Consider the following 21,208-nt stretch of genomic DNA (forward strand, 5'->3'; position numbering starts at 1 on the left):
ATTCTGCCTTGAAGCCGAGTCCTACCAACAACAATTTTGCTATGTGTATGCATAATGACAATAAAGAATTCTCTCTATATAGAAAGGAAATATATATACTATAGACTAAGACAAACATTTGACTAACTGATAAGAACCGAAAGTACCTGTTCCAAATTACCTACAAATTCGACTTAAAGAGAGGATCTTGTTTGTAACCTGGGGGCTGCCTGTACACATATTTGAAATTACAGATAGTTTTCATAAAAACATAGCTTAACACTGCAATAAATAAATGGATGTTCCACCTCCTCTTTACAGTGATAAGATGAACTTTTGACAAACTGTGTATAGTGAGAAGCACCTATTTTAAATTATTTTACCAAAATAAAAAGCAGAATTATAAATGGTGACTTTTCCCTTTCTAAGCAAGGCATATGCTGGTGCATTGGGTATAAAGCATTGTAGCGAGGTGTGAAGTATAGCGGCCCGGACACACAGAGACGGACACTGTTTTAATCATCACCCACGTTTATTTACACAATGCTATACAAAAGTCAAGTGCACCGCCACCAAACCCCCAGCTCCCCAAAGTCCACAAACACAGTCCTCTTCACACAAATACTCAGGCCTCTCTTCGCCTCCTCTGCCTCGACCTTGTCCTCCTCCTCCTCACCTGACTTCAGCCTTGATTGCAGAGCGGCGGCTCCTTAATTAGGTGGCTGATTGGTGACCACACCCAGCCACCTGCCACAGAGGTTTTGATTTTTAAAATCTAATCCTGTGTATCCTTAAATCTCTTAACCAGTACTATCCATCACGAGGTTATATGAGAACCTGCTGTGTGTTTTTGGTAGTCAACTCACCTTCTTTCTTTGTCAGTACATTGGCTCCTGATTAATGTTAGAATGTAGGATTTTCCTTGTGCTTAGCTGTTCTAATGCCTAGGATTTCTTAGGCAAGAGAAAAGTGCTTTATAAATAAACTATTAAAATTAAATAAATAAAATAAACTATTAAAATTAAATAAATTAAGTGGCCACTGCTTTCAGAGGTTGTCATCTGTATGTCACTTGACAGCACGTGCATTTTCTTCATATGGCATGTATTTTCTGTGGAGCTGTGGTACTGTCTCTTTTATATGATCTGATACTACACATTAGTATTTGTGTTTGGCCAATAATGATGCTTAATATACTACTGCTATTTTTAAATTGAATATTGTCACAGTAAATCACATTTGTTTTGAATCCTGTGCAACATGCACACTCTAAAATTGCAGTGATACGTAGAGCATGTACCACATTCTTTGCATGCGCTGCACAGGTTGTCTGATCATGTTCTCATTCCAAAGCAATTTAAATGAACCTAAAACCTAGTTTAGAAAAGAGGTGGAGTATTTGGATGAATTTTCGTCGCCTTGCTACATTTAAAAGCCAGTGTATTCATTATTCTCTAATTCAGATTAAGTCAATATGATATTGACATTCATTTTTTGTGGGTGATGGCATCAAATCTGATCCAGCGACTTTTGTGCTGAACCGGAGATGAAGTAGAACAGGTGTCAAGCTTTAAGTTCCTTGGCACATACAGTATATCGCAGAGGATCTAATATAGATGACTAATATCTCCTCCTGAATAAAGAATGCTCAACAATTACTGACCTTAATTTCTTAAAGATTTTTGAAAAGGCCTGTCTGTCATCTCACTTATCTGTCAACTTTTACTGATGTACATACAATAGAGATCATCCTGACCTACTGTGTGGTTAGGCAACTGTCCGGAACTTCCTGCAGAGGATTGTTTAAACTGCAGAACATGTCAATAGCTTTCAGCTGTAAAGGGGACATTTACACAAAAGTGCTGCTTACAGTATGTAGAGGGTTTCAAATCACCATGGATCCCACTCGCCTCAGTTACGAACTGGTTATGCTCGTTCAATCATTAAGGCACTATAGGCATCTCTAGGCCTGCTCCTCTAGGCTTAGAATTAGCTTCTTTCCCAGGACTGTTGGGAGCAGTCTTGTGCTCTGGAACACTGCATTGTCTACCGACTTCTCTCCCCATTGCACTACATGCATACTTAGAGAGAGAAGAGGAGAGAGGTTGGGAGCATGCGCTGATTACAGTGCTTTGCCGCACCCACTACATAGTGAACCATCCGGATTAAGATTTTATTCTGCTTTCTTAATTATCTACTTTTCAATGTTTATATATTTATAGTTTTCTCTTTTATATTATTTTTTATTTGTTCATTGCTATCTTTTTGGCACAGACTACCTTTTGCTCTGCATGTGCTGAGGCAGAGTACAATAATAATAAAGGTGATTTGAATAGGTATTTATTCTTTCAGTTACTTTCAAAAAAAATGTTCAGAAGCCCTTCTGGCTGCCACTTGTTCTCAATAATTAAAATAATTGAAAAGGCATATGAACTATTGTTTATAAAACCTTTGAGAGATGCAAATGAGTTATAATACAACTCATTTAGAAAGTAATCATTTTAAATCAACCTTAAATGTTTTTGGAAAAAGTGCTGAAATGATCTTCACATTACAAGGTGTATGTATAATGATTGCTAATAATATTTTATACAGGCTGTAGAAGTTTAAAATGTATGTAATTTATAATATTCAATACTCAATAAAAGAGTGAATATTGTGTGCATAATATTTAATTAGCAGCACTACAGTGATGAACTTGCAGTAATGCACTTAATTTCTTAAAAAGGTATACTATAGAAATGCTCACCTTTTTTTACTTGTAATATATAACTTATATGGACTTTAATCTCATTATTTTCAGTGGTACTTTGAAACACATTCTATTTCTGTACCTTTCTGTTGCTCAAAGTGCATTCTGTGCAAACTTACAAAGTGTTTATTTGTACTTTTAACTTCACCTCAGATCATTTCTCCCTTAGGTTTATTTTTAGTTTAGTTAAAGTCAGCATTGGAGGCCTCCAATCACAATTTTAATAAATTAGCCTTATTCAGTAACATTTCATAGCAGAATTATGTTGCTCAAACTAGATAATTTTGCACTCAGATTTTTTTTTATTGCAAGCTCTAAACAGTGGTCAGTATGCTTTGAAGAGTAATGTATTATGTATGAGAAGACTAGAAATATGTCAGAAAACTGGAACTCACTCTGAAATAATGTAGTTTATATCAACCACTTCAGTGGTTTGCTTTTCTGTTGGCTTATTCTGCAGATTCCCAAAACCTGCTTGTCAGAAATGATTAAATTTTCTTTGCGGAATTGTCACATTCAGTGGATGGAAACCCTCAGAGTTATAGTTCTGTTAAAACTTCATTACAAAGTAACATCTTCCTTGAGTCAAACCGTTTTTCTTTCTTTCTTTCCTTTCCCTCTCCTTTTTTTGAAAGGTTTTAAAGAGTGTTTGTATTAGTAATCATAAAACTGAAAATACATTTCTCTGGTTTTTTAAACCATAAATAGAATTGCACTGGTGGAATCTAATGTACTGTTTTTTGAAAACCAAAAGAAAATCAGTAAGTTTTTCTTATCATTTTATTCTTAACATTGTGATGCATTTTCAGGAAGTGAAAGTAATCAGTATGTTTTACGCAGCATCTTTACCCATCCCCCATTATCAGTTACAATGTAAAGCAAACAAAAGTGCAATACAAAATAATAACTTCATCATGCTTTCTTGTTGTGTTACCTTATTAGCCAGATAGGTGAGCAAGCAGACCTTTTTTGATGGATGTAATTTCATATCTAAGAGCAATTTGTGTTTTGTGTTAAGTAGCTTCAGCACTGTCACAGTAAAAGTTAATTAAGTGGTCACTGTTATGAGACCGCTCATCCTCTGCACTTCATGATTCGATTAATTATGGTTTGACAATTGTACTGTATGTTATATGTATTAGTACAGTTTAGATTAATGCTATTGTCCAACTTTAGAAGTTCATGTAACTGAACAATATTGTAACAAGTGGCAAGATGAGAAATTGTGACACCAAACAAAACTTTGTTAAGCCTTGTGTAACTCAGACATACTGTACTTGCTTAACGGTCAGGTCATTGCCATCAGGCCATCTTTTACTTCTGTTTTGCTACTTCCCAAACTACAGGGTGCGCACAAAGTCCATATACCCCTATCTTTTGGAGGATTTTGAAAACATGTTTTGATTGCGGGAGCTGCGATAAATTGCACACTCGTCAGAGAACATAACCTTTTTCTTCTCAGCATTTGTTGGAAATTGGTGCAGCATCAGATCACAAGTTTCCTGATGTCTGTCCAAGTCTGCATCTGATAACTCGTTAACGAGCAATGGATGCCAACATTTCATTTGCAAGTCCTGTTTGATGTGTTTTCGCATTGTCGATTCCGCTATTCCCAACTCAGCAGCACGTTTACGAGTGGATTTCATTGGGGATTGTTGGACAGACTCTGCCACATCTGCACACATTTCATGTCTTGTGGATGGTCTTCCACTTCGCGGCGCATCTTGGATGCTGCCCGTTGCAAAAGCCTTCTTCACCCACTGCAACAACGTCCTCTTTGTCGGCGATGACTTCCCAAAACGCACAACAAAGTCATCCAAGACATTTTTGATCGATTTTCCAGTAACAGGCTGCTCATGAACCCACACAGTGGCCACCAAACGCTCCTCGATCGTGAAAATCACTTGTGTCACCCATCGCTTCGTCTTGGAATGACCGCCACGTTGTTGCGATTTCTTGAGCGGCAACAGGTGGCAGCAACAGACAGGATGTCGGAAACACACCTCGAAATACCAGGAAGACTTGGGCTAATGTCCACAGGAACCAAATTGTCATGGTTATTCCTGTAAATGCTCCTAAAGATAGGGGTATACGGACTTTGTGCGCACCCTGTACTTCCAGTTTTCATTTACTGTATAATTATTGCTTCCTCTTTCCCTAACATTTCTTCACATTGCACTCTTTTCCCATTCCAACCAATCTCCATCACCAGTCTGAAAACTGCTTCAAATTCACCTTGACATCAGCCCATAGTGTCTACTCCTGGCTAAGGTAGTTAATCATCCTGTGTCACTGGTACTGCATTTTGCTCCTGCTGCATAAATACTGTCACTCTGACTATCATCACAGTATATTCAAGGCAAAGCATTTATCTTGGTAAATTGGCTGTCACATGGGACTTTGAAATGTAAATCCAGAAATGTTGTATTTGAATGTTATAATTTTTACATGAATATATAATATATATAGCAAAACAAAAATGTAATTGAAGTTACTGTAGGTTAAAGTAATGTTTGCTGCACTCAAGGTAGCTATATTCCGTTTTTCTCTTGTTTTTCAAGGAATCTATTTATAATCTCTGAATGTTCTCAGTAGTTATAGCACTCATGGTAACACATCCTTTTACTTAAGAGGGCAACGAGTGACTAAAGTCAGAAGATATTGCTGTTAATTATGTATTATCACAGTTCATCTTTTTTTTAATGAAATCATTTCTACTCAGGAGACCTCAGTTATAAATGTCAGAGAAACTCTCATTATTATTTATTATATGAAGTAAAAAAGAAAAGAAATCATTACCTAAAACACTATCAATCAATCAATCAATCAACATTTATTTATATAGCACATATTCATACAAAAAAAAATGTAGCTCAAAGTGCTTTACAAAATGAATAGAGTAATAGAAGACACAATAAAAGATAAACATAAGTCAACATTAATTAACATAGAATAAGAGTAAGGTCCGATGGCCAGGGTGGACAGAAAAACAAAAAACTCCAAAGCTGGAGAAAAAATAAAATCTGTAGGGTTCCAGACCAAGAGACCGCCCAGTCCCCTCTGGGCATTCTACCTAACATAAATCATCATATTTTCATGGAAGGACCTGATGATGATGGTCACGTAGACTTCTGGCTTTCAGTCCATCATTGTTGGAGCATCATGATGCTTTGAGTAGGTGGTGGTGGCGCAGGCCGCCACCACAAAGAAACCGGAAAAAGAAACAGAAGAGAGTAGGGGTCAGTACGGATTTTAGAGCCACCATGAATAGTTATTATGAAGAATTGAACATACAGAGTATCAGGATTATGTTAAAGTGAAGTTATAAAAAGGCCATGTTAAAGTAATGTGTTTTCAGCAGTGTTTTAAATTGCTCTACTGTATTTGCCTGGCGAATTCCTATTGGCAGGCTATTCCAGATTTTAGGTGCATAACAGCAGAAGGCCGCCTCACCACTTCTTTTAAGTTTAGCTTTTGGAATTATAAGGAGACACTCATTTGAAGATCTAAGGTTACGATTTGGAATATAACGTGTCAGGCATTCCGATATATAAGATGGAGCGAGATTATTTAAGGCTTTATAAACCATAAGCAGTATTTTAAAGTCAATCCTGAATGACACAGGCAACCAGTGTAGTGACATCAAAACTGGAGAAATGTGTTCGGATTTTCTTTTCCCAGTTAGGATTCTAGCAGCTGCATTCTGCACTCGTTGCAAATGATTTATGTCTTTTTGGGTAGTCCTGAGAGGAGTGCGTTACAGTAATCTAGTCTACTGAAAACAAAAGCGTGAATTAATTTCTCAGCATCTTTCAATGATATAAGAGGTCTAACTTTAGCTATGTTTCTTAAATGAAAAAATGCTGTCCTAGTGGTCTGATGAATATGCGATTTAAAATTCAGATTACAGTCAACGGTTACCCCTAAATTTTTACTTCCGCCTTAACTTTTAATCCTAGTGCATTAAGTTTATTTCTGATAACCTCGCTGAATCCATTATTGCCAATTACCAAAATTTCAGTTTTCTCTTTATTTAGTTTGAGAAAATTACTATTCATCCATTCAGAAATACCAGTAAGACATTGTGTTAGTGTATCGAAAGAGTCGGAGTCATCAGGTGCTATAGATAAGTACAGCTGTGTGTCATCAGCATAGCTGTGGTAGCTCACATTGTAACCTGAGATAATCTGACCTAACGGAAGCATATAGATTGAGAATAACAGCGGACCCAGGATAGAGCCTTGTGGAACACCATATCGGATATCATGTGTCTTTGAGATTTGATTACCACAACTCACAAAGAATTTTCTCCTGCCAGGTAGGATTCAAACCAATTTAAGACACTGCCAGAGAGGCCCACCCATTGACTAAGGCGATTTCTAAGAATATTATGATCAATGGTGTCAAATGCAGCACTCAGATCTAAGAGGATGAGAACAGATAAATGGCCTCTGTCTGCATTTACCCCAAGTCATTTACTACTTTAACAAGTGCAGTTCCTGTACTGTGATTTGTTCTGAAGCCTCACTGAAAGTATCAAGAATAGCATGTTTATTTAGGTGGTCATTTAACTGCATAATGACTGCCTTCTCTAAATTTTACTTAAGAAGGGCAGGTTAGAAATGGGTCTAAAATTTTCAAAGGCAGAGGGGTCAAGATTATGTTTCTTAAGAAGGGGTTTAACTACAGCAGTCTTAAGACAGTCTGGAAAGACCCCGTATCTAATGACGAATTTACTATGTCCAGAATATTGTCAATTAGACGCCTGATATTTCTTTGAAAAACCTGGTTGGTATTGGGTCAAGGACGAGGTGGAGGATTTCAGTTGAGAGATTATACTATGTAATTCAGGTAAATCTATCCTGGTGAAAGCATTTAATTTGTTTATAACGGAGTACCGGGACTTTGGAGGTTCTGCAGTGTTGGGGAGATATACTATGTTATCTCTAATATCATTAATTTTTGAGTGAAAAATACAGCAATGTTCTCACAGGTTTCACTGGAAGTATTCTGGGGCATTCCTTTGTGTTACCTGGGTTTAACAGACGGTCAATTGTTGAAAATAAGACTCTGGGATTACTAGCATTGTTATTTATAATATTAGAGAAATAGCAGCTCTCAAGACGGACAGTGTTATTGTATTCTGTTATTTTAACTTTTAATATTTCATAGTGGATAGTTAGTTTAGTTTTCCTCCATTTACGCTCAGCTCTACGACATGTTCTTTTTAAATCAGACACTCTTTGGGTCTTCCATGGAATAACAGTACTAGAGGATTTTTTAACTGTCTTTTCAGGTGCAACTATGTCAACAGCAGTTCTTACTTTAGAATTAAAGTTTTCCACTTTACTATTTACATTATCCTCGCTATTATAGCTGGCATTATAAACGGACTGATTGCTTAGAATAGTTGTAAGCTTTAAAGCTGCTGATGAGTCAAAGAAGCGTTTTTAACAAAATGCTTCTCATGAGCGTTTTCTATCTTTATTTCTATATTAAATAGTAGAAGGAAATGGTCTGATAGACCGATATCAGTGACCTGCTTTATATCAACTTTAAGTCCTTTAGTAATCACTAAGTCTAACGTATGACCTGCTTTATGTGTAGGCTGATTTACGAGCTGCCTCAAATCAAAAGAGTCCAGGAGGTTCATGAATTCCTTTACCTTTTGGTCACACTGATTGTCGACATGAAAGTTAAAGTCGCCACTATTAAGAGTGCATCATAGTTTGTAACTAAAATTGACATTAAGTCAGAGAATTCCTCAAGGAAAGACGCGTTATATTTAGGAGGTCTATACACGGATAATACGAGAACGTGAGAATCTCCATGAATAACAACGGCGAGATACTCAAAGGACTTAAATTTACCAAAACTAACATCTTTACATTTTAATCGCTCGAGTAAATGTTTGCCAAACCGCCCCTTTTCCCTGGCGGTCGCACGAGTAAAACTGTAATCCGGAGGCGCAGATTCGATTAAAACTGCCGCCCATTGGAATTAAGCCATGTTTCATTTAGTGCAATAAAATCAATGTTTCTATCACTAATAAGATCGTTTATAAAAAATGTCTTGTTAGTTAAAGCTCTAACATTTAATAGTGCCATATTTAATGTTTCTGAAGGGCAGAGCTGAATTTTATGCGTGTTATCGGTAATCGGAACAAAAATTAAGTTATTTTTGTTAACGCGCTCTGTGTGTACTTTTTATGTAATCTACAATCCGTTTTATAGTCTTAATGCAGTGTTGATCTGAAGTAGTAATTTCAATTAAATTATTGGTGTTTTGCCGCACTGCCTAGATTTTTACGTGCATTAAGATTTGTTATTAGATTATTAATGATGTGCACTTTAACGGAAGACTCTGTTAAGCCATTATGTCCTATCAAACCAGTAGCATTACGTAAGGGGTTAGCAGTAGAAGTAGACAGTCAAGATAGACGAATTACCTTAGCGATGTTTTCGGAGAGGACCCGGGCGCCAAATCTATTCGGATGCAGTCCATCCCGCTTGAAGAAGCACGGCTTTCCCAAAAAGATCCCAGTTGTCTATAAACCCGATGTCTTGATTCTCGCAGAAGCCTCTCAGCCAGTTGTTTAAACCCAGCAGACGACTGTAGTATTCATGCGATCGTCTGACGAGAGGTAGTGGACCCGAGATGAAGATTTTTGCGGATGGGGTCCTCTCCTTCGTGTCTTCAACTAGTGCTGCGAAGTCAGCCTTGAGAACCTCTGACTCTCGGTGCCTTATGTCGTTTACGCCGGCATGTAGAATGATGGATCCAATTGCCCTCTTGTGCTTCTGGTAGAAGGTCGGCGCCCGCCTCATCACATCTCGAACTCGAGCACCGGGAAAACAAGAAACAAAGGATTTTTGATTAGGGCACGTGATATTCAGGTTTCGTACAATGGAATCACCTACCACGATTATATCACCCGGGGTTGAAGGCAGACTGGGGATGCGGAGAGGGTCGAATCGATTCTGGATTTGAATGCTCGCCTGTGCCGCTGGAGGTGTTCTAGCCTTGAACCCCCGCCTGCAAAGCTGAAACCCGTCGAGGTCTTCATCAGCGTTGTTCCTACGAGGCGGGGGCGAAGCTTACTTGCCCTTGGACTTGAGCGCACGAGGTGGGGTTGATGTTACGCCGCTTCGTTGTTTGGTGTGGTTTGTCCAGCAGCCGAGTCTTCAAGTCTCTGAGGTACCTTCGTCTAGACAGGAGTTTCTGAATCTGTTTGTCGAGTGCCTGGAGTTCCTCGACAACGATGGCAACGCGATTCATCTCACTGTCGGCCATTGTCTGCTTCTGCTTCTACTTCCGCTTACGCTTCCGCTTCGTCACCTAGGAAAGAAAGAGAGAAAGTTAGAAGTGCGAAGTGCTGTAGAGATGAGCCGAGCCTCACCTTCACTATCACAAATCTATATACATTTTCCAGAAGAAAATGACAAGTTACTGTATGTACATTTTTTATCTATACTAGTAAAAGGCAAAGCCCTCACTGACTGACTCACTGACTCATCACTAATTCTCCAACTTCCCGTGTAGGTAGAAGGCTGAAATTTGGCAGGCTCATTCCTTACAGCTTACTTGCAAAAGTTAAGCAGGTTTTATTTAGAAATTCTACGCGTAACAGTCATAACGGTCGACAACGTCCGCCATGTTAAACTTTCTTATTTATGACCCCATCTTCAAGAAATTTGGTAGGCAGCTTCCCTGCGCTAACTGAAACTGATGTACGTGCTTATTTCGGTGGTATGACGCCAATGTCGGCCGCCATATTGAACTTTCCAACGTCACTAATTCTCCAACTTCCCGTGTAGGTAGAAGGCTGAAATTTGGCAGGCTCATTCCTTACAGCTTACTTACAAAAGTTAAGCAGGTTTTATTTCGAAATTCTACGCGTAACGGTCATAACGGTCGACAACGTCCACCACGTTAAACTTTCTTAGTTATGACCCCATCTTCAAGAAATTTAGTAGACAGCTTCCCTGCACTAACCGAAACTGATGTACAAACTTATTTCGGTGGTATGACGCCACTGTCGGTCGCCATATTGAACTTTCCAACGTCTTTGTTGCCCTCACTGACTCGTTCATCACTAATTCTCCAACTTCCCGTGTAGGTAGAAGACTAAAATTTGGCAGGCTCATTCCTTACAGCTTACTTACAAAAGTTAAGCAGGTTTCATTTAGAAATTCTACGCGTAACGGTCATAATGGTCGACAACATCCGCCATGTTAAACTTTCTTTTTTATGGCCCCATCTTCACGAAATTTGGTAGGCAGCTTCCCTGCACTAACCGAAACCGATGTACGTACTTATTTCAGTGGTATGACGCCACTGTCGGCCGCCATATTGAACTTTCCAACGGTTTTTGTTACCTATGGGTCCATCTTCAAGAAATTTGGTACGCAGGTTCCCAATGTTAACTGAATCCTACTTACGTACATATATACATCCATAGCCTGCAGCTAGGTTGCCATGTGAGGTGGCGTTGGGTCCACCATCCCCACGCCTCCCACGTTGTTGGCTGCCTGCCTATATAAGGCCGTCCGTCGCTCCGGTCTCTTCATTCCTTTTCTTGCTTTGCCACAGTATTCACGTCTCCCTGCTGATAACTACAGCCTTTTTATTTAATCCACGGCCTCTCCGCTGTTTTATTGTTCATTTATTACCATTATAGTTATTGTATAGGTATTTTAGACTTAGTTTACATTGTTCAGATACCCATTTCCTTTATTATTCCAACCGTACCCCCATTAACATGTCTATCGAGGTGATTACCATCAATCAAAGAACTGTCACTTACTGAGTGGTTTCCATGCCCAGAGATGCCACCTGCCTTTTCCATTCTCTGTGTTACATATTGCACGGCCATATCAGGCTCAATCTTGATATCGGGAGGAACATTGTGTCTTATATATTGAATGACTGGGACAGGTTCAAGGTGTGGACTGATGACGGAACAGGAGATAATTATACTACACAGGAGCACTATAAGAGTGAATTGCTTAAGCCCTTCACCTATGCTTCTGCATATGAGTTGATGGCTACCGCTGAATTGTTCGGTTGTTGCTTTCAAGTGTACTGACATGGCCAACTATTTTAGACCTTTGGAGAACCGCCAATGCCTCTTAAACATCTTAGATTCACAGGTGATGATTTGAGTAGTGGACACTTTGTAATGTTTATGAATGTTTCAACTCTCAAAAGCTGGATGCAAAGTTATCGATGAAGCCGGTTGTATGCTTACAACGCTTGACAGATGCCGAATGTCACTTCAACACATGTCCTGCAAATACTAACGTAATTGAAACAAACCATGAAACTCAAACCGATTATGACAGCAGCAATCCAAGCTGTGAGAAAACAGTAAAAAAGAGGCGTGTGAGACGTCGTGGTACATTTTCTGATGCAGCTAGACGGAAACAACTTTGTGACGCTGCTGTCAAATACTCGCAGAAAAATCCACAAGTTAATAGACACGCTGCCACTAAATATTCGCAGGCAAATCCACAAGTTCATAGAGACGCTGTCGCTAAATACTCGCAGGCAAATCCACAAGTTCATAGACATGCTGCCGCTAAATACTCGCAGGCAAATCCACAAGTTCACAGACACGCTGTCACTAAATACTCGCAGGCAAATCCACAAGTTCATAGACATTCTGCCTGCTAAATTACTCGCAGGCAGATCCACAAGTTCATAGACATGCTGCCGCTAAATATTCACAGGCAAATCCACAACTTAATACTGGGAATGCCTGTTAAACATCTTAGATTCATGAGTACCAATTTGGGTAGTGAACACTTCGATGAATGAAACCTGTTATCTTTACAACGGTTGACAAACACGGAATGTAACTTGAACACAACACATCCTCCAAATACGAACCTAATTGAAAGAAATAATGATAATCAAGTCCTTGATGAGAGCAACACTCATAACAGTGACAAAACAATTAAATTGACAGTCATGTTACGTTATTTTTAAAATGTTTCCTTTTCTTTTTCATAACTTCTTTAACACACTACTTCTCCACTGCGAAGCGCGGGTATTTTGCTAGTATCTAATATTGATTAGTTCCTTTAATTATTAAGCATGTCCTTAATATCAAATTATAGCCAACTTTTTTTATTATCGCGTGCTTTAAATAAAAATCTGCTGCTTTAATGTGAGATCCAATTAACTTAAATGACATCAACTGGTTACATAGTAGGTAATGCAGTTTTTTGGTTTTAGCTTTGGGGTAAGCTGCATACTTGTCTGGTCAGTGACCTTTAAAATGACTAATTGCATTTTTTGTATTATTATCTTATACTTTTCTCCTTCCATGTAAGACATTTGCTTAATAAGTGGTTTATTTGGCTGTTTTGTTGTATGATGAAAAAATAACCATATAATTAACATTTTATTCTGGGAACTACATGGTGTTCTGTGAGCAGCTCTACATTTGTTGCTTTTAATTATTAGTCTAGTATATTATAGGTAATGTTTATGCTGAATCTCACACAGATATATATATCTTTAATATACCAATATTGACATGTTTTGTGATTTACTTTGAATTTCTACTGTAAAATATAAAACACAACATACATTTATTTTCAGGACTTGTTTTACTTTTTTTACCTAACAGTTTATCATAATATTTGTTAAAATCTTTGTAAACTATCCATCCATTTATAAGTAATTCCATTTTTGTAACTGCTGTTTACATACCTACTATTTTCTGTTTTCTGTTACATGTAGAATGAAGAGTTTGGTGCAGATTTAACAAACAGTGTTTTAGGTGAGTTTTTATATTTGTAGCATGCATATTTATAAAATTGTAATTTAATTGCTAAAACTATTAATGTAATTATCTTGGATCACCCAGATGGAAAGTATTAATCATTTCTGTTTGTTTTTTAAAAACTCTTAAAAGCATACATTTTACTTTTAATTAGCATTGAAGCTTTCATGCATTTGGCATTGAAATGTTGTTTATAATTTAAGTTTTACATTGAAAGACTTTTAAGTTAATGAATATTAATAACAAAATACAATTTTATTAAGTCATGAAAAAAGGGGAGTCAATTGTAAGTGAAGTTGAGATACCTAGTTTAAAATATAAGTGTTCTGTTATAAATCAAAAAACTGAAACAATAACCTCTGAGGAAACAAGTGCCATTGATAAGCTGCCGTTAAATGTTAGCCAATTCATATATCCAGTGCATACAATTTAGGGCTTTTTATTTTGTTTAATTATGCTATAGGGGTATAAAGCAATATGCTAGCTGATCTTCAGGCTGAAACTATTCATTTATTTCAATGCAAAGTTAAGTACCTATCAGTACACCATCAAGGAAGTCTTTTGAGGGGTGTTGTGTTAATATGTCAGTCAAAAAATCAAATCAAATAGCTTCATGCCTGGCTAATTCAAAAACAGAAAAAAAATAATCTTCTGATTTATCTCTGTTGATACCTTTAATAATTTTGAACATTTCAATATTGAGATTGAAGCAGTTTCCTTTCTTTGCCAATAGCATTAGGCTATATTAAATTGCTGAGTATGACTATAATTGACTGCATATACTTTTGTTTTTTACTTACAAGTGACTTGCTTACTCAGATTCAGCTTCTTTGTTCCTGTGCTTCTGGATGTGGTTTTCTTCCAGGTTTTCCACATTAAAGTTTTACTTTTGACTTTAAACCATGAGGTACTTCACAACATTATGTAAAACTGAAAACAACACATCCAAAATGCAAAAAGAAACAGCCATTATCAGATTAATTATTTATTATCATGAGTAATAAAATTGAAAATGGGGTTATGAAGGTGTGCCAGACTGGACCTGGACATGACCAGAATGGCAGGAGTAGGTCTGTAGAAAACCGCTAGGCTGAGAGAAGAGGAGAGATTTTAAAGATGGCAATGTGGAGCAGGGTCTACTAGCACTGGTATACCTTTTATGTATACTGGTTGTTACAAAGGGGTATTAAGAAGGGGGACTAACACCAGCATAAAGGAGGAAGTTACAGCATGGGTGGACATTTGCATTACTTACCAAAGACAGCAAAAGACATATGACTCAACAAATACTGGAACACCTGATCCTCACCTTAATAAGAGTATGATGTCAGGGAGGAAACCCCGGAAGATTTAACACTTTCTGGCTGCTACAGGTCTCACAGTCCCTGACAAGATGCACAGATTTGTATTGTTTTTTTCTAGTAGAGCAGGCACTTTCAGAGATGTGTTGGGAACCCGGACAATGAAAAGGTCAGGTTGTGAAGAATTAAAGTCTCATGGGACAGAAAAGAGACCTAGTGCTCTTCATATCAGGATGCAAAATGCATACAAAATCACCTTTATCAAACAGACACAATTAACAACAAGGAGGGATTAAAAAATTGTTCAAAAATATAACCTGAAGAACTACAAAATATGTATTTATACTTGCACATTTTGGTTATTTAAAAAAAATAAATTACAAGTCTAGCCATTTTGTGAACCCTTATCCAGGGCAGGGTCACGGGGCAGCTGGAGCCAATTCAGATCTGATATTTGTTACATTGTTGTTGTCTTACACTCATAAAAAGAATACATATGTGGGTTTCTAATAGGTCTTTTCCATACATTTTTTCCTTAAATATCATAATAATCATACTAAAATAAAAAATAAAATGGATTTTTCAAATTATAGCTTAATTAAAATGTAAAATCAGACTATTAAAATATATATATATATATAAAAATACTTTTTAAAAACCATGCTTATATTAAGTTAAAAAGTGTACTAAAAAGTAAAAAACAAGTCTCTCATACATCACTCATAAAATAAAAGCGTGGGCACTTTTGGTAAGATTTTATTGATTAATGAAATGAGCCCACCTTACGAGTGATGTATGACAGACTTATTTTTTACTTTTTAGTGTACTTTTAACTTAATATAAGCATGGTTTTTAAAAAGTATATAATATATATATATATATTATTTTCAACTTTTTAGTCTTCAGTTTGTTTTAGTATCATTTTGTAATCAATATTTTAATACTTCCTTTAGTATTTCTATCCATTACTAACGCCATCTATTGGTGAAATCTTTAACTATTCTTCATATGAAAATTTCATTTCTTAACATGGATTAATTCATCTGTTAATGAAACTGATTATTGATTCATGTGTTGTCATCAGTGTGCAAAATTTTAAGTCATTTGGACAATAGGAAGTGGGTTACATTTATCTGCATTTATCTTGCTTTGGTAGTTTATTGAATTTTTGAATTATTGAATTTTTGAATGCATTTAATTGTAAGCACTTTTTGCTTTCTATCCAACTATGCATGAAACTGATGCTTACAAAACTAATGAGAAGATTATCATATTGCTTGCTATCATTTCGAACCCTTTGTGTAATTAACTGTAACTTAATATTTAGTAAAAAAAATCTTTTTCATATGTAATTCAAGTGAATTATTTTGTTTTCTTAGATGTGAGAGAAATTGTTTTTATCATTCAGAGCCAAAGAAACTCCTTTCATGCCAAGCTTGCTGGAAAACGTAGACAAGCACTGATAGAAAGTGCAGCAACCTTTTCTAAGGTAAAATTATTCCTTTCTCTCTGTCTTTTAAAAAATGCATAAAAACTAATAGAGGTAAGTGTTGGTTTTGTCATAAAGTGAGAGGAAAGTTAATTGCTTGAAAGATAAGTATAGCAAAGTAAACAAATAACTTCCTTTTAATATCTATTATCCTCATGACTCCTACAAGAGAGTCACACATCAGGCACCCCATAAAAATCAAATTACTTGAATGTTTTGGATTATGATGACCGCTGCCACCATCATAACACAAAAACTCTTATTCAGTATCTATTAGGAAGTGAACATGTTTGATATTGGCTGAAATTTTTGACCTTCATGAAGCTAGGTTATCAGCCTGAAGTACTGTTATACATATTGGCCTTACAGATATGATAAGTGGACAACCATTGTGAAAATGTTTGCAGGAATGGTGTCACAGGACCTAGTGGAATTAAAATTATTGAGAGGGATTAATGTAAATCAACCTGATGTTTTAAATCAGAATGTATAAGTTCTTCAGCATGTCTTATTTTGGTCATTTGCTTCATTATTAAATTAATTGTGTAAATTAACTGTGTTATATTTTCATGTGCACAAGTGGTCAAACAGTTCAACAAAACTTTCAATAACACAATCTTTCTTAAATTTAGGCAACCCGTAGTTATGTTGTTAAAAAAATTATAAAAGTGTTTACTACCAGAGATGGTAAAGCTGAAGCAGCTTATATACTAGCAGGCATAATGGCTGACTTTGTATCACTTCCAGATGAAGTGTGTGCATGGATGCATATGAAAGCACTGCAGACTACTACACCAAAAACTGATTAATGGAAAAACATCCAACATAACACGCAACTGTAAACAAACAACTATAAAATAATGTATCATAAAACTGAAAAAAAATATTAGAATAGAATAAAACTTTATTTGTCCCCAGGGGATATTGGCTTTTTACAGGAGCTCTTTAAAAAATAAATACACAAATATATAAATAAATTAATATATATGCACAAATGCACTATGTTCTGAACATGCACCAGCATGAATAAAACACAAGAAAATTTAAAGGAAAGAAAACTTATGACTTGGCAGTCACAGACACAGTAAGTCATTATGCATACCTATTACTATTGGAGCTTCTGAAGCATTTCTTGACACACTTCTGCTGAATAACATATTGGCCCGTTATTCATCTTATTCTGGACTCCAGTAAATCCAGTCATTGCAGTCAAGAGATGGAAAGGGAACTTCTATTGCTGTACCTTTGTTTCAGTTATCATTGTTCCAAATTTTTGTAGGGCCAAAAAACATTGGATTAGGGCTCTTAATCTCATTTCCTGAAATGAGTACAGTGTCTTCAATTGTTTCTATTGTTTATTTTAAATTGATGAGAACATCCGCCAAATGTTTTTGATCTGGAACAGATCATTAATTTTTCTTAACTGACAATTGACTAAGGAAAAAATAAGTAGTTAGGTTTTGTAATCTGAAAAGGAAAGTCAATGAAAATCAAGACATCAAGGCTACTAATTAAGAGAGTGGCTGGAATGAAAAACCCTGCAGCCACTGTAGCCCTCTAGGAACTGAGTTAGGGACCCCAATTCTATAGTATGTAGTTTTACTGTAAGTTCCATTATTCAGGTGCTGTACGCAGCCTACCTACGCAGATATTAGAGGAAAAATTTCACAATTTAAATTTCTTATGCATTTTATTATGGAACATTAAAATTCATTTTATATGTTTCTCTAAATATGGAATTTATTTTAGATAATGAGAAAAATTTACATTTTCAGTAACAAAAGACGCAGACATTTCTTGAATGTTTGCTATATATAATAAAATAATGTGCATTTTGTAAAAGAAACACTGTTAATAGCAAAGTATCAGGTCTTGATTCTTTTGAAACTGTCAGATTAAATTGCGGGAAGTCTTACAGATGCCAGAAATAAATAATAATTCTGTTTACTGGAAGTTTTAGTGAATATATAATGCTTTATATGACTATAATGATCTTCCTTTCTGCAGTTTTCACAGCTAGATAAAATAATCAAAGAGTTGTAATTTTTTTAGAAGAAAAATCAGTTGTATAAAAGTTAGTACAATTTAGTACAAAATGCAAAATAAAAAAGTAAAACATGGGTGGCACAGAAAACAGTATGATATAGTGGTCAAGGCTTTGGACTTCGAGGCCTGATGTTGTTGGTTCAAATACTGCTACTGACACTGAGAAAGTCACTTCATCTGCCTGTGCTCCAATTGGAAAAACAAAAGAAATGTAACAAATTTAAAATAAATGCTCTAATTCACCTTCGATTTAGTGGCAGCCAAATAATAAGTAATAATAATACTATCTTAGAGCTCCAGGGGCCTCATGTATAAACGGTGCTTACGCACAGAAATGTTGCGTAAGAATATTTCCTCATTCAAATTGCGATGTATACAACCTAAACTTGGCGTAAAGCCACGCACATTTCCACGGTACCTCATACCCTGTCGTACGCAAGTTCTCCGCTCGGTTTTGCAGACTGGTGGCACCCAGCGTCAAAGCAGTGCTACTGTTCCTGTGTGGTTATCCTTTCTTTTCCTGATGCGGCTTTATAAATACACTGAAATTAACCAGATATTGTTTATTAGTTTAATGCATCTGATTGTAATTAACCAGTAACAATATAATGGTCCACGGAATGGTCAAACTATTCTAAATACCATAGCTGCTTTAGCGTTGTTACTCTCACTGCACTTTCTTTTTCTTCTTTCAGCTGCTGCTGTTAGGGGTTGCCACAGCGGATCCTCTTTTTCCATATTACTCTCACTGCACCACTCGGAGAAGCTGATCGGAAAGAGAATTATCCGTATACAGCATGAAGCACATGCTGCCTCAGCCATGCTTCCTATTTGAACTGTTTCTCATATGACAAACGCTTCAAACCTTTCCTGTACGGACCTTGCGGTTCAGAAACAGTTTCATCCCAAGAACTCTAAACTCAGTCCATCAACTGCTCCTTGTAGAACTGTTAGTACTTATTAGTACAGTTACCTCACTGTAAACTTGCAGCACAGTTATAATATTGCACAACCTGAGCCACTTCATAAAGAGTGTATTTACATATGATGACAATATCATTTTTAAGATGAAATGCAGCAAAATATGTTTATTATATTATACAGATAAAACTTTAACTTCATTTAAATAATCTATATTGTTAATAATTAAAGGACACGGTGTTGCTAAGCTAGCAAGGATCTGGCGCTCCGCTCACGATTGTTCCTGCCTCATATTGTATGCTTCACTGGGACTGGCGTGAAAGATAGAATAATTAAACGTGTACTACGAAGATATTTCAGTGTTCCTTAAAAGTTTTGAAGAATCGGCGTTATAAGCTTACAGATAGCTTAATGTCCATTACAGAGCTGATTGTGTGGCGATCGGTTACTTGGAGCAAGAAAAGTAAGGACAGGAATTGGAGGTTAGTATGTTTGAAAGAGACAGTACTGCATGGGCGGCCTTAGGCATGTGCAGACTGTGCACCTGCACAGGGCCGCCAAGCCAATATATATTGAATATAAAACAGAAAGAGAAAATAACGACACAGCTAAAAATGTCGTGACAAATTTCGGCAAAAGTTAAAACGCTTGTGTCATGAGCACGAGGCGGCTATGCAGTGTCCACAACGGACGTGGCCATCCGCCGTGAATAAGATACCATATTGACATATCGGGCGAAGGGGCCACTGATTCTTTCTCTGTCCAGGGCCGCCACGAGCCTAGAGCCGCCCCTGAGTACTGGTGCAATAAATTATTTCATCAAAGGTCGCACACAATCACTGCGCCACTGTGAAACCCATGTTTAATACCGTGCTTTAAATCCTATCATCATGAAAATGATATCACGTATACATCTCATTATTTTAGTTATTCAGAGAGCTGTAATATCACGAATGTAATGGATTCTGTGTCCTGTCAGAGGAAGAGAGCCAGTTTAAGAAGCACGTAGTGATTCACACACATAGAGCACATAGAAGAACACATACAAAACAAAGCATTTAACGTGCTACTTTAATTATGATGTGATTTGAGAAACTGGTTAATTAAACGATTTTTAGATGAAGTTTATGATGTTCTACTTTAATGACACAATAAACTATGTGATTAAAGTGGAAATTTCGAGATTGAAGTTGACATTTCGTGCTTTTTCCCCACTGTGTGCCTTTTTTTCTCTGTACCCTAAAAAGCTTTCATATGACACTCAGATGGTGGGCTACGACTCGCTTTTTCACGGCGACTTTGATATCTGACAACTTCTTTTTTATTTTGGGTACTGTGTGACTTTGTGAACTTGAGCTTTCAAATTTCTCCAACATGCTATGTCACTCGATCAACTTCCTTTTGTTGATTATAACACGATTTAAATCAACAAATAGTATGTTTTTCCTTTGCCTCCACTTGTTATTCGCTGAAATTCTTATATTTTCCCCCGTGCTTTTCCCATTGTCTTTTCACAGAAGGCTGAGCTTAAGGGCTGTTTATATTGATTTGCATATTCAAAGAGGTGTAATTCTGGGAGAAATTGGGGCAGGACAACAGGCGCATACACATGCGTTACTTTTCACACTGAACGGGATTTATGTAGCGGAACAACATGGAAGTTGGAGTACACACAGATTCCTGCATCTGGATTTTTCTGTGCGTAAGCACATTTCGGCTTTTGTGCTTACATCATATTATAGTGCGAATTCTACGCACGGCATAGGAGATGGGTTTGGTCTCTAGGGCTAGTCGTTCTAAGTGTGATTGCATTCATTTTCTTTGTATGCTCTGGCTTTTCTTATAAATCTCCAACGTTTTCCTCCTGTATGATTGTGGGAGTGTCCACAATCCACTTCTTTTAGAGATAAATATATCTTGCCACTGAG

At 36.8% G+C, this 21,208-nt stretch overlaps 1 protein-coding gene across 1 annotated transcript in view; it reads left to right on the top strand.

The window, feature by feature from the left end:
- The window catches only part of LOC120523980 (beta-1,3-glucosyltransferase-like), a 452,278-nt gene that overhangs the window by 195,250 nt on the left and 235,820 nt on the right, over positions 1–21,208 (top strand). Inside the window, exons 3-4 of the mRNA XM_039745736.1 lie at positions 13,481–13,520; positions 16,204–16,313. Coding sequence (XP_039601670.1) covers positions 13,481–13,520; positions 16,204–16,313 — 150 coding nt within the window. The remainder of the gene's footprint in view (positions 1–13,480; positions 13,521–16,203; positions 16,314–21,208) is intronic.

Source organism: Polypterus senegalus, chromosome 2 (assembly GCF_016835505.1).
Source record: "Polypterus senegalus isolate Bchr_013 chromosome 2, ASM1683550v1, whole genome shotgun sequence".
Taxonomy (NCBI): Eukaryota; Metazoa; Chordata; class Cladistia; order Polypteriformes; family Polypteridae; genus Polypterus; species Polypterus senegalus.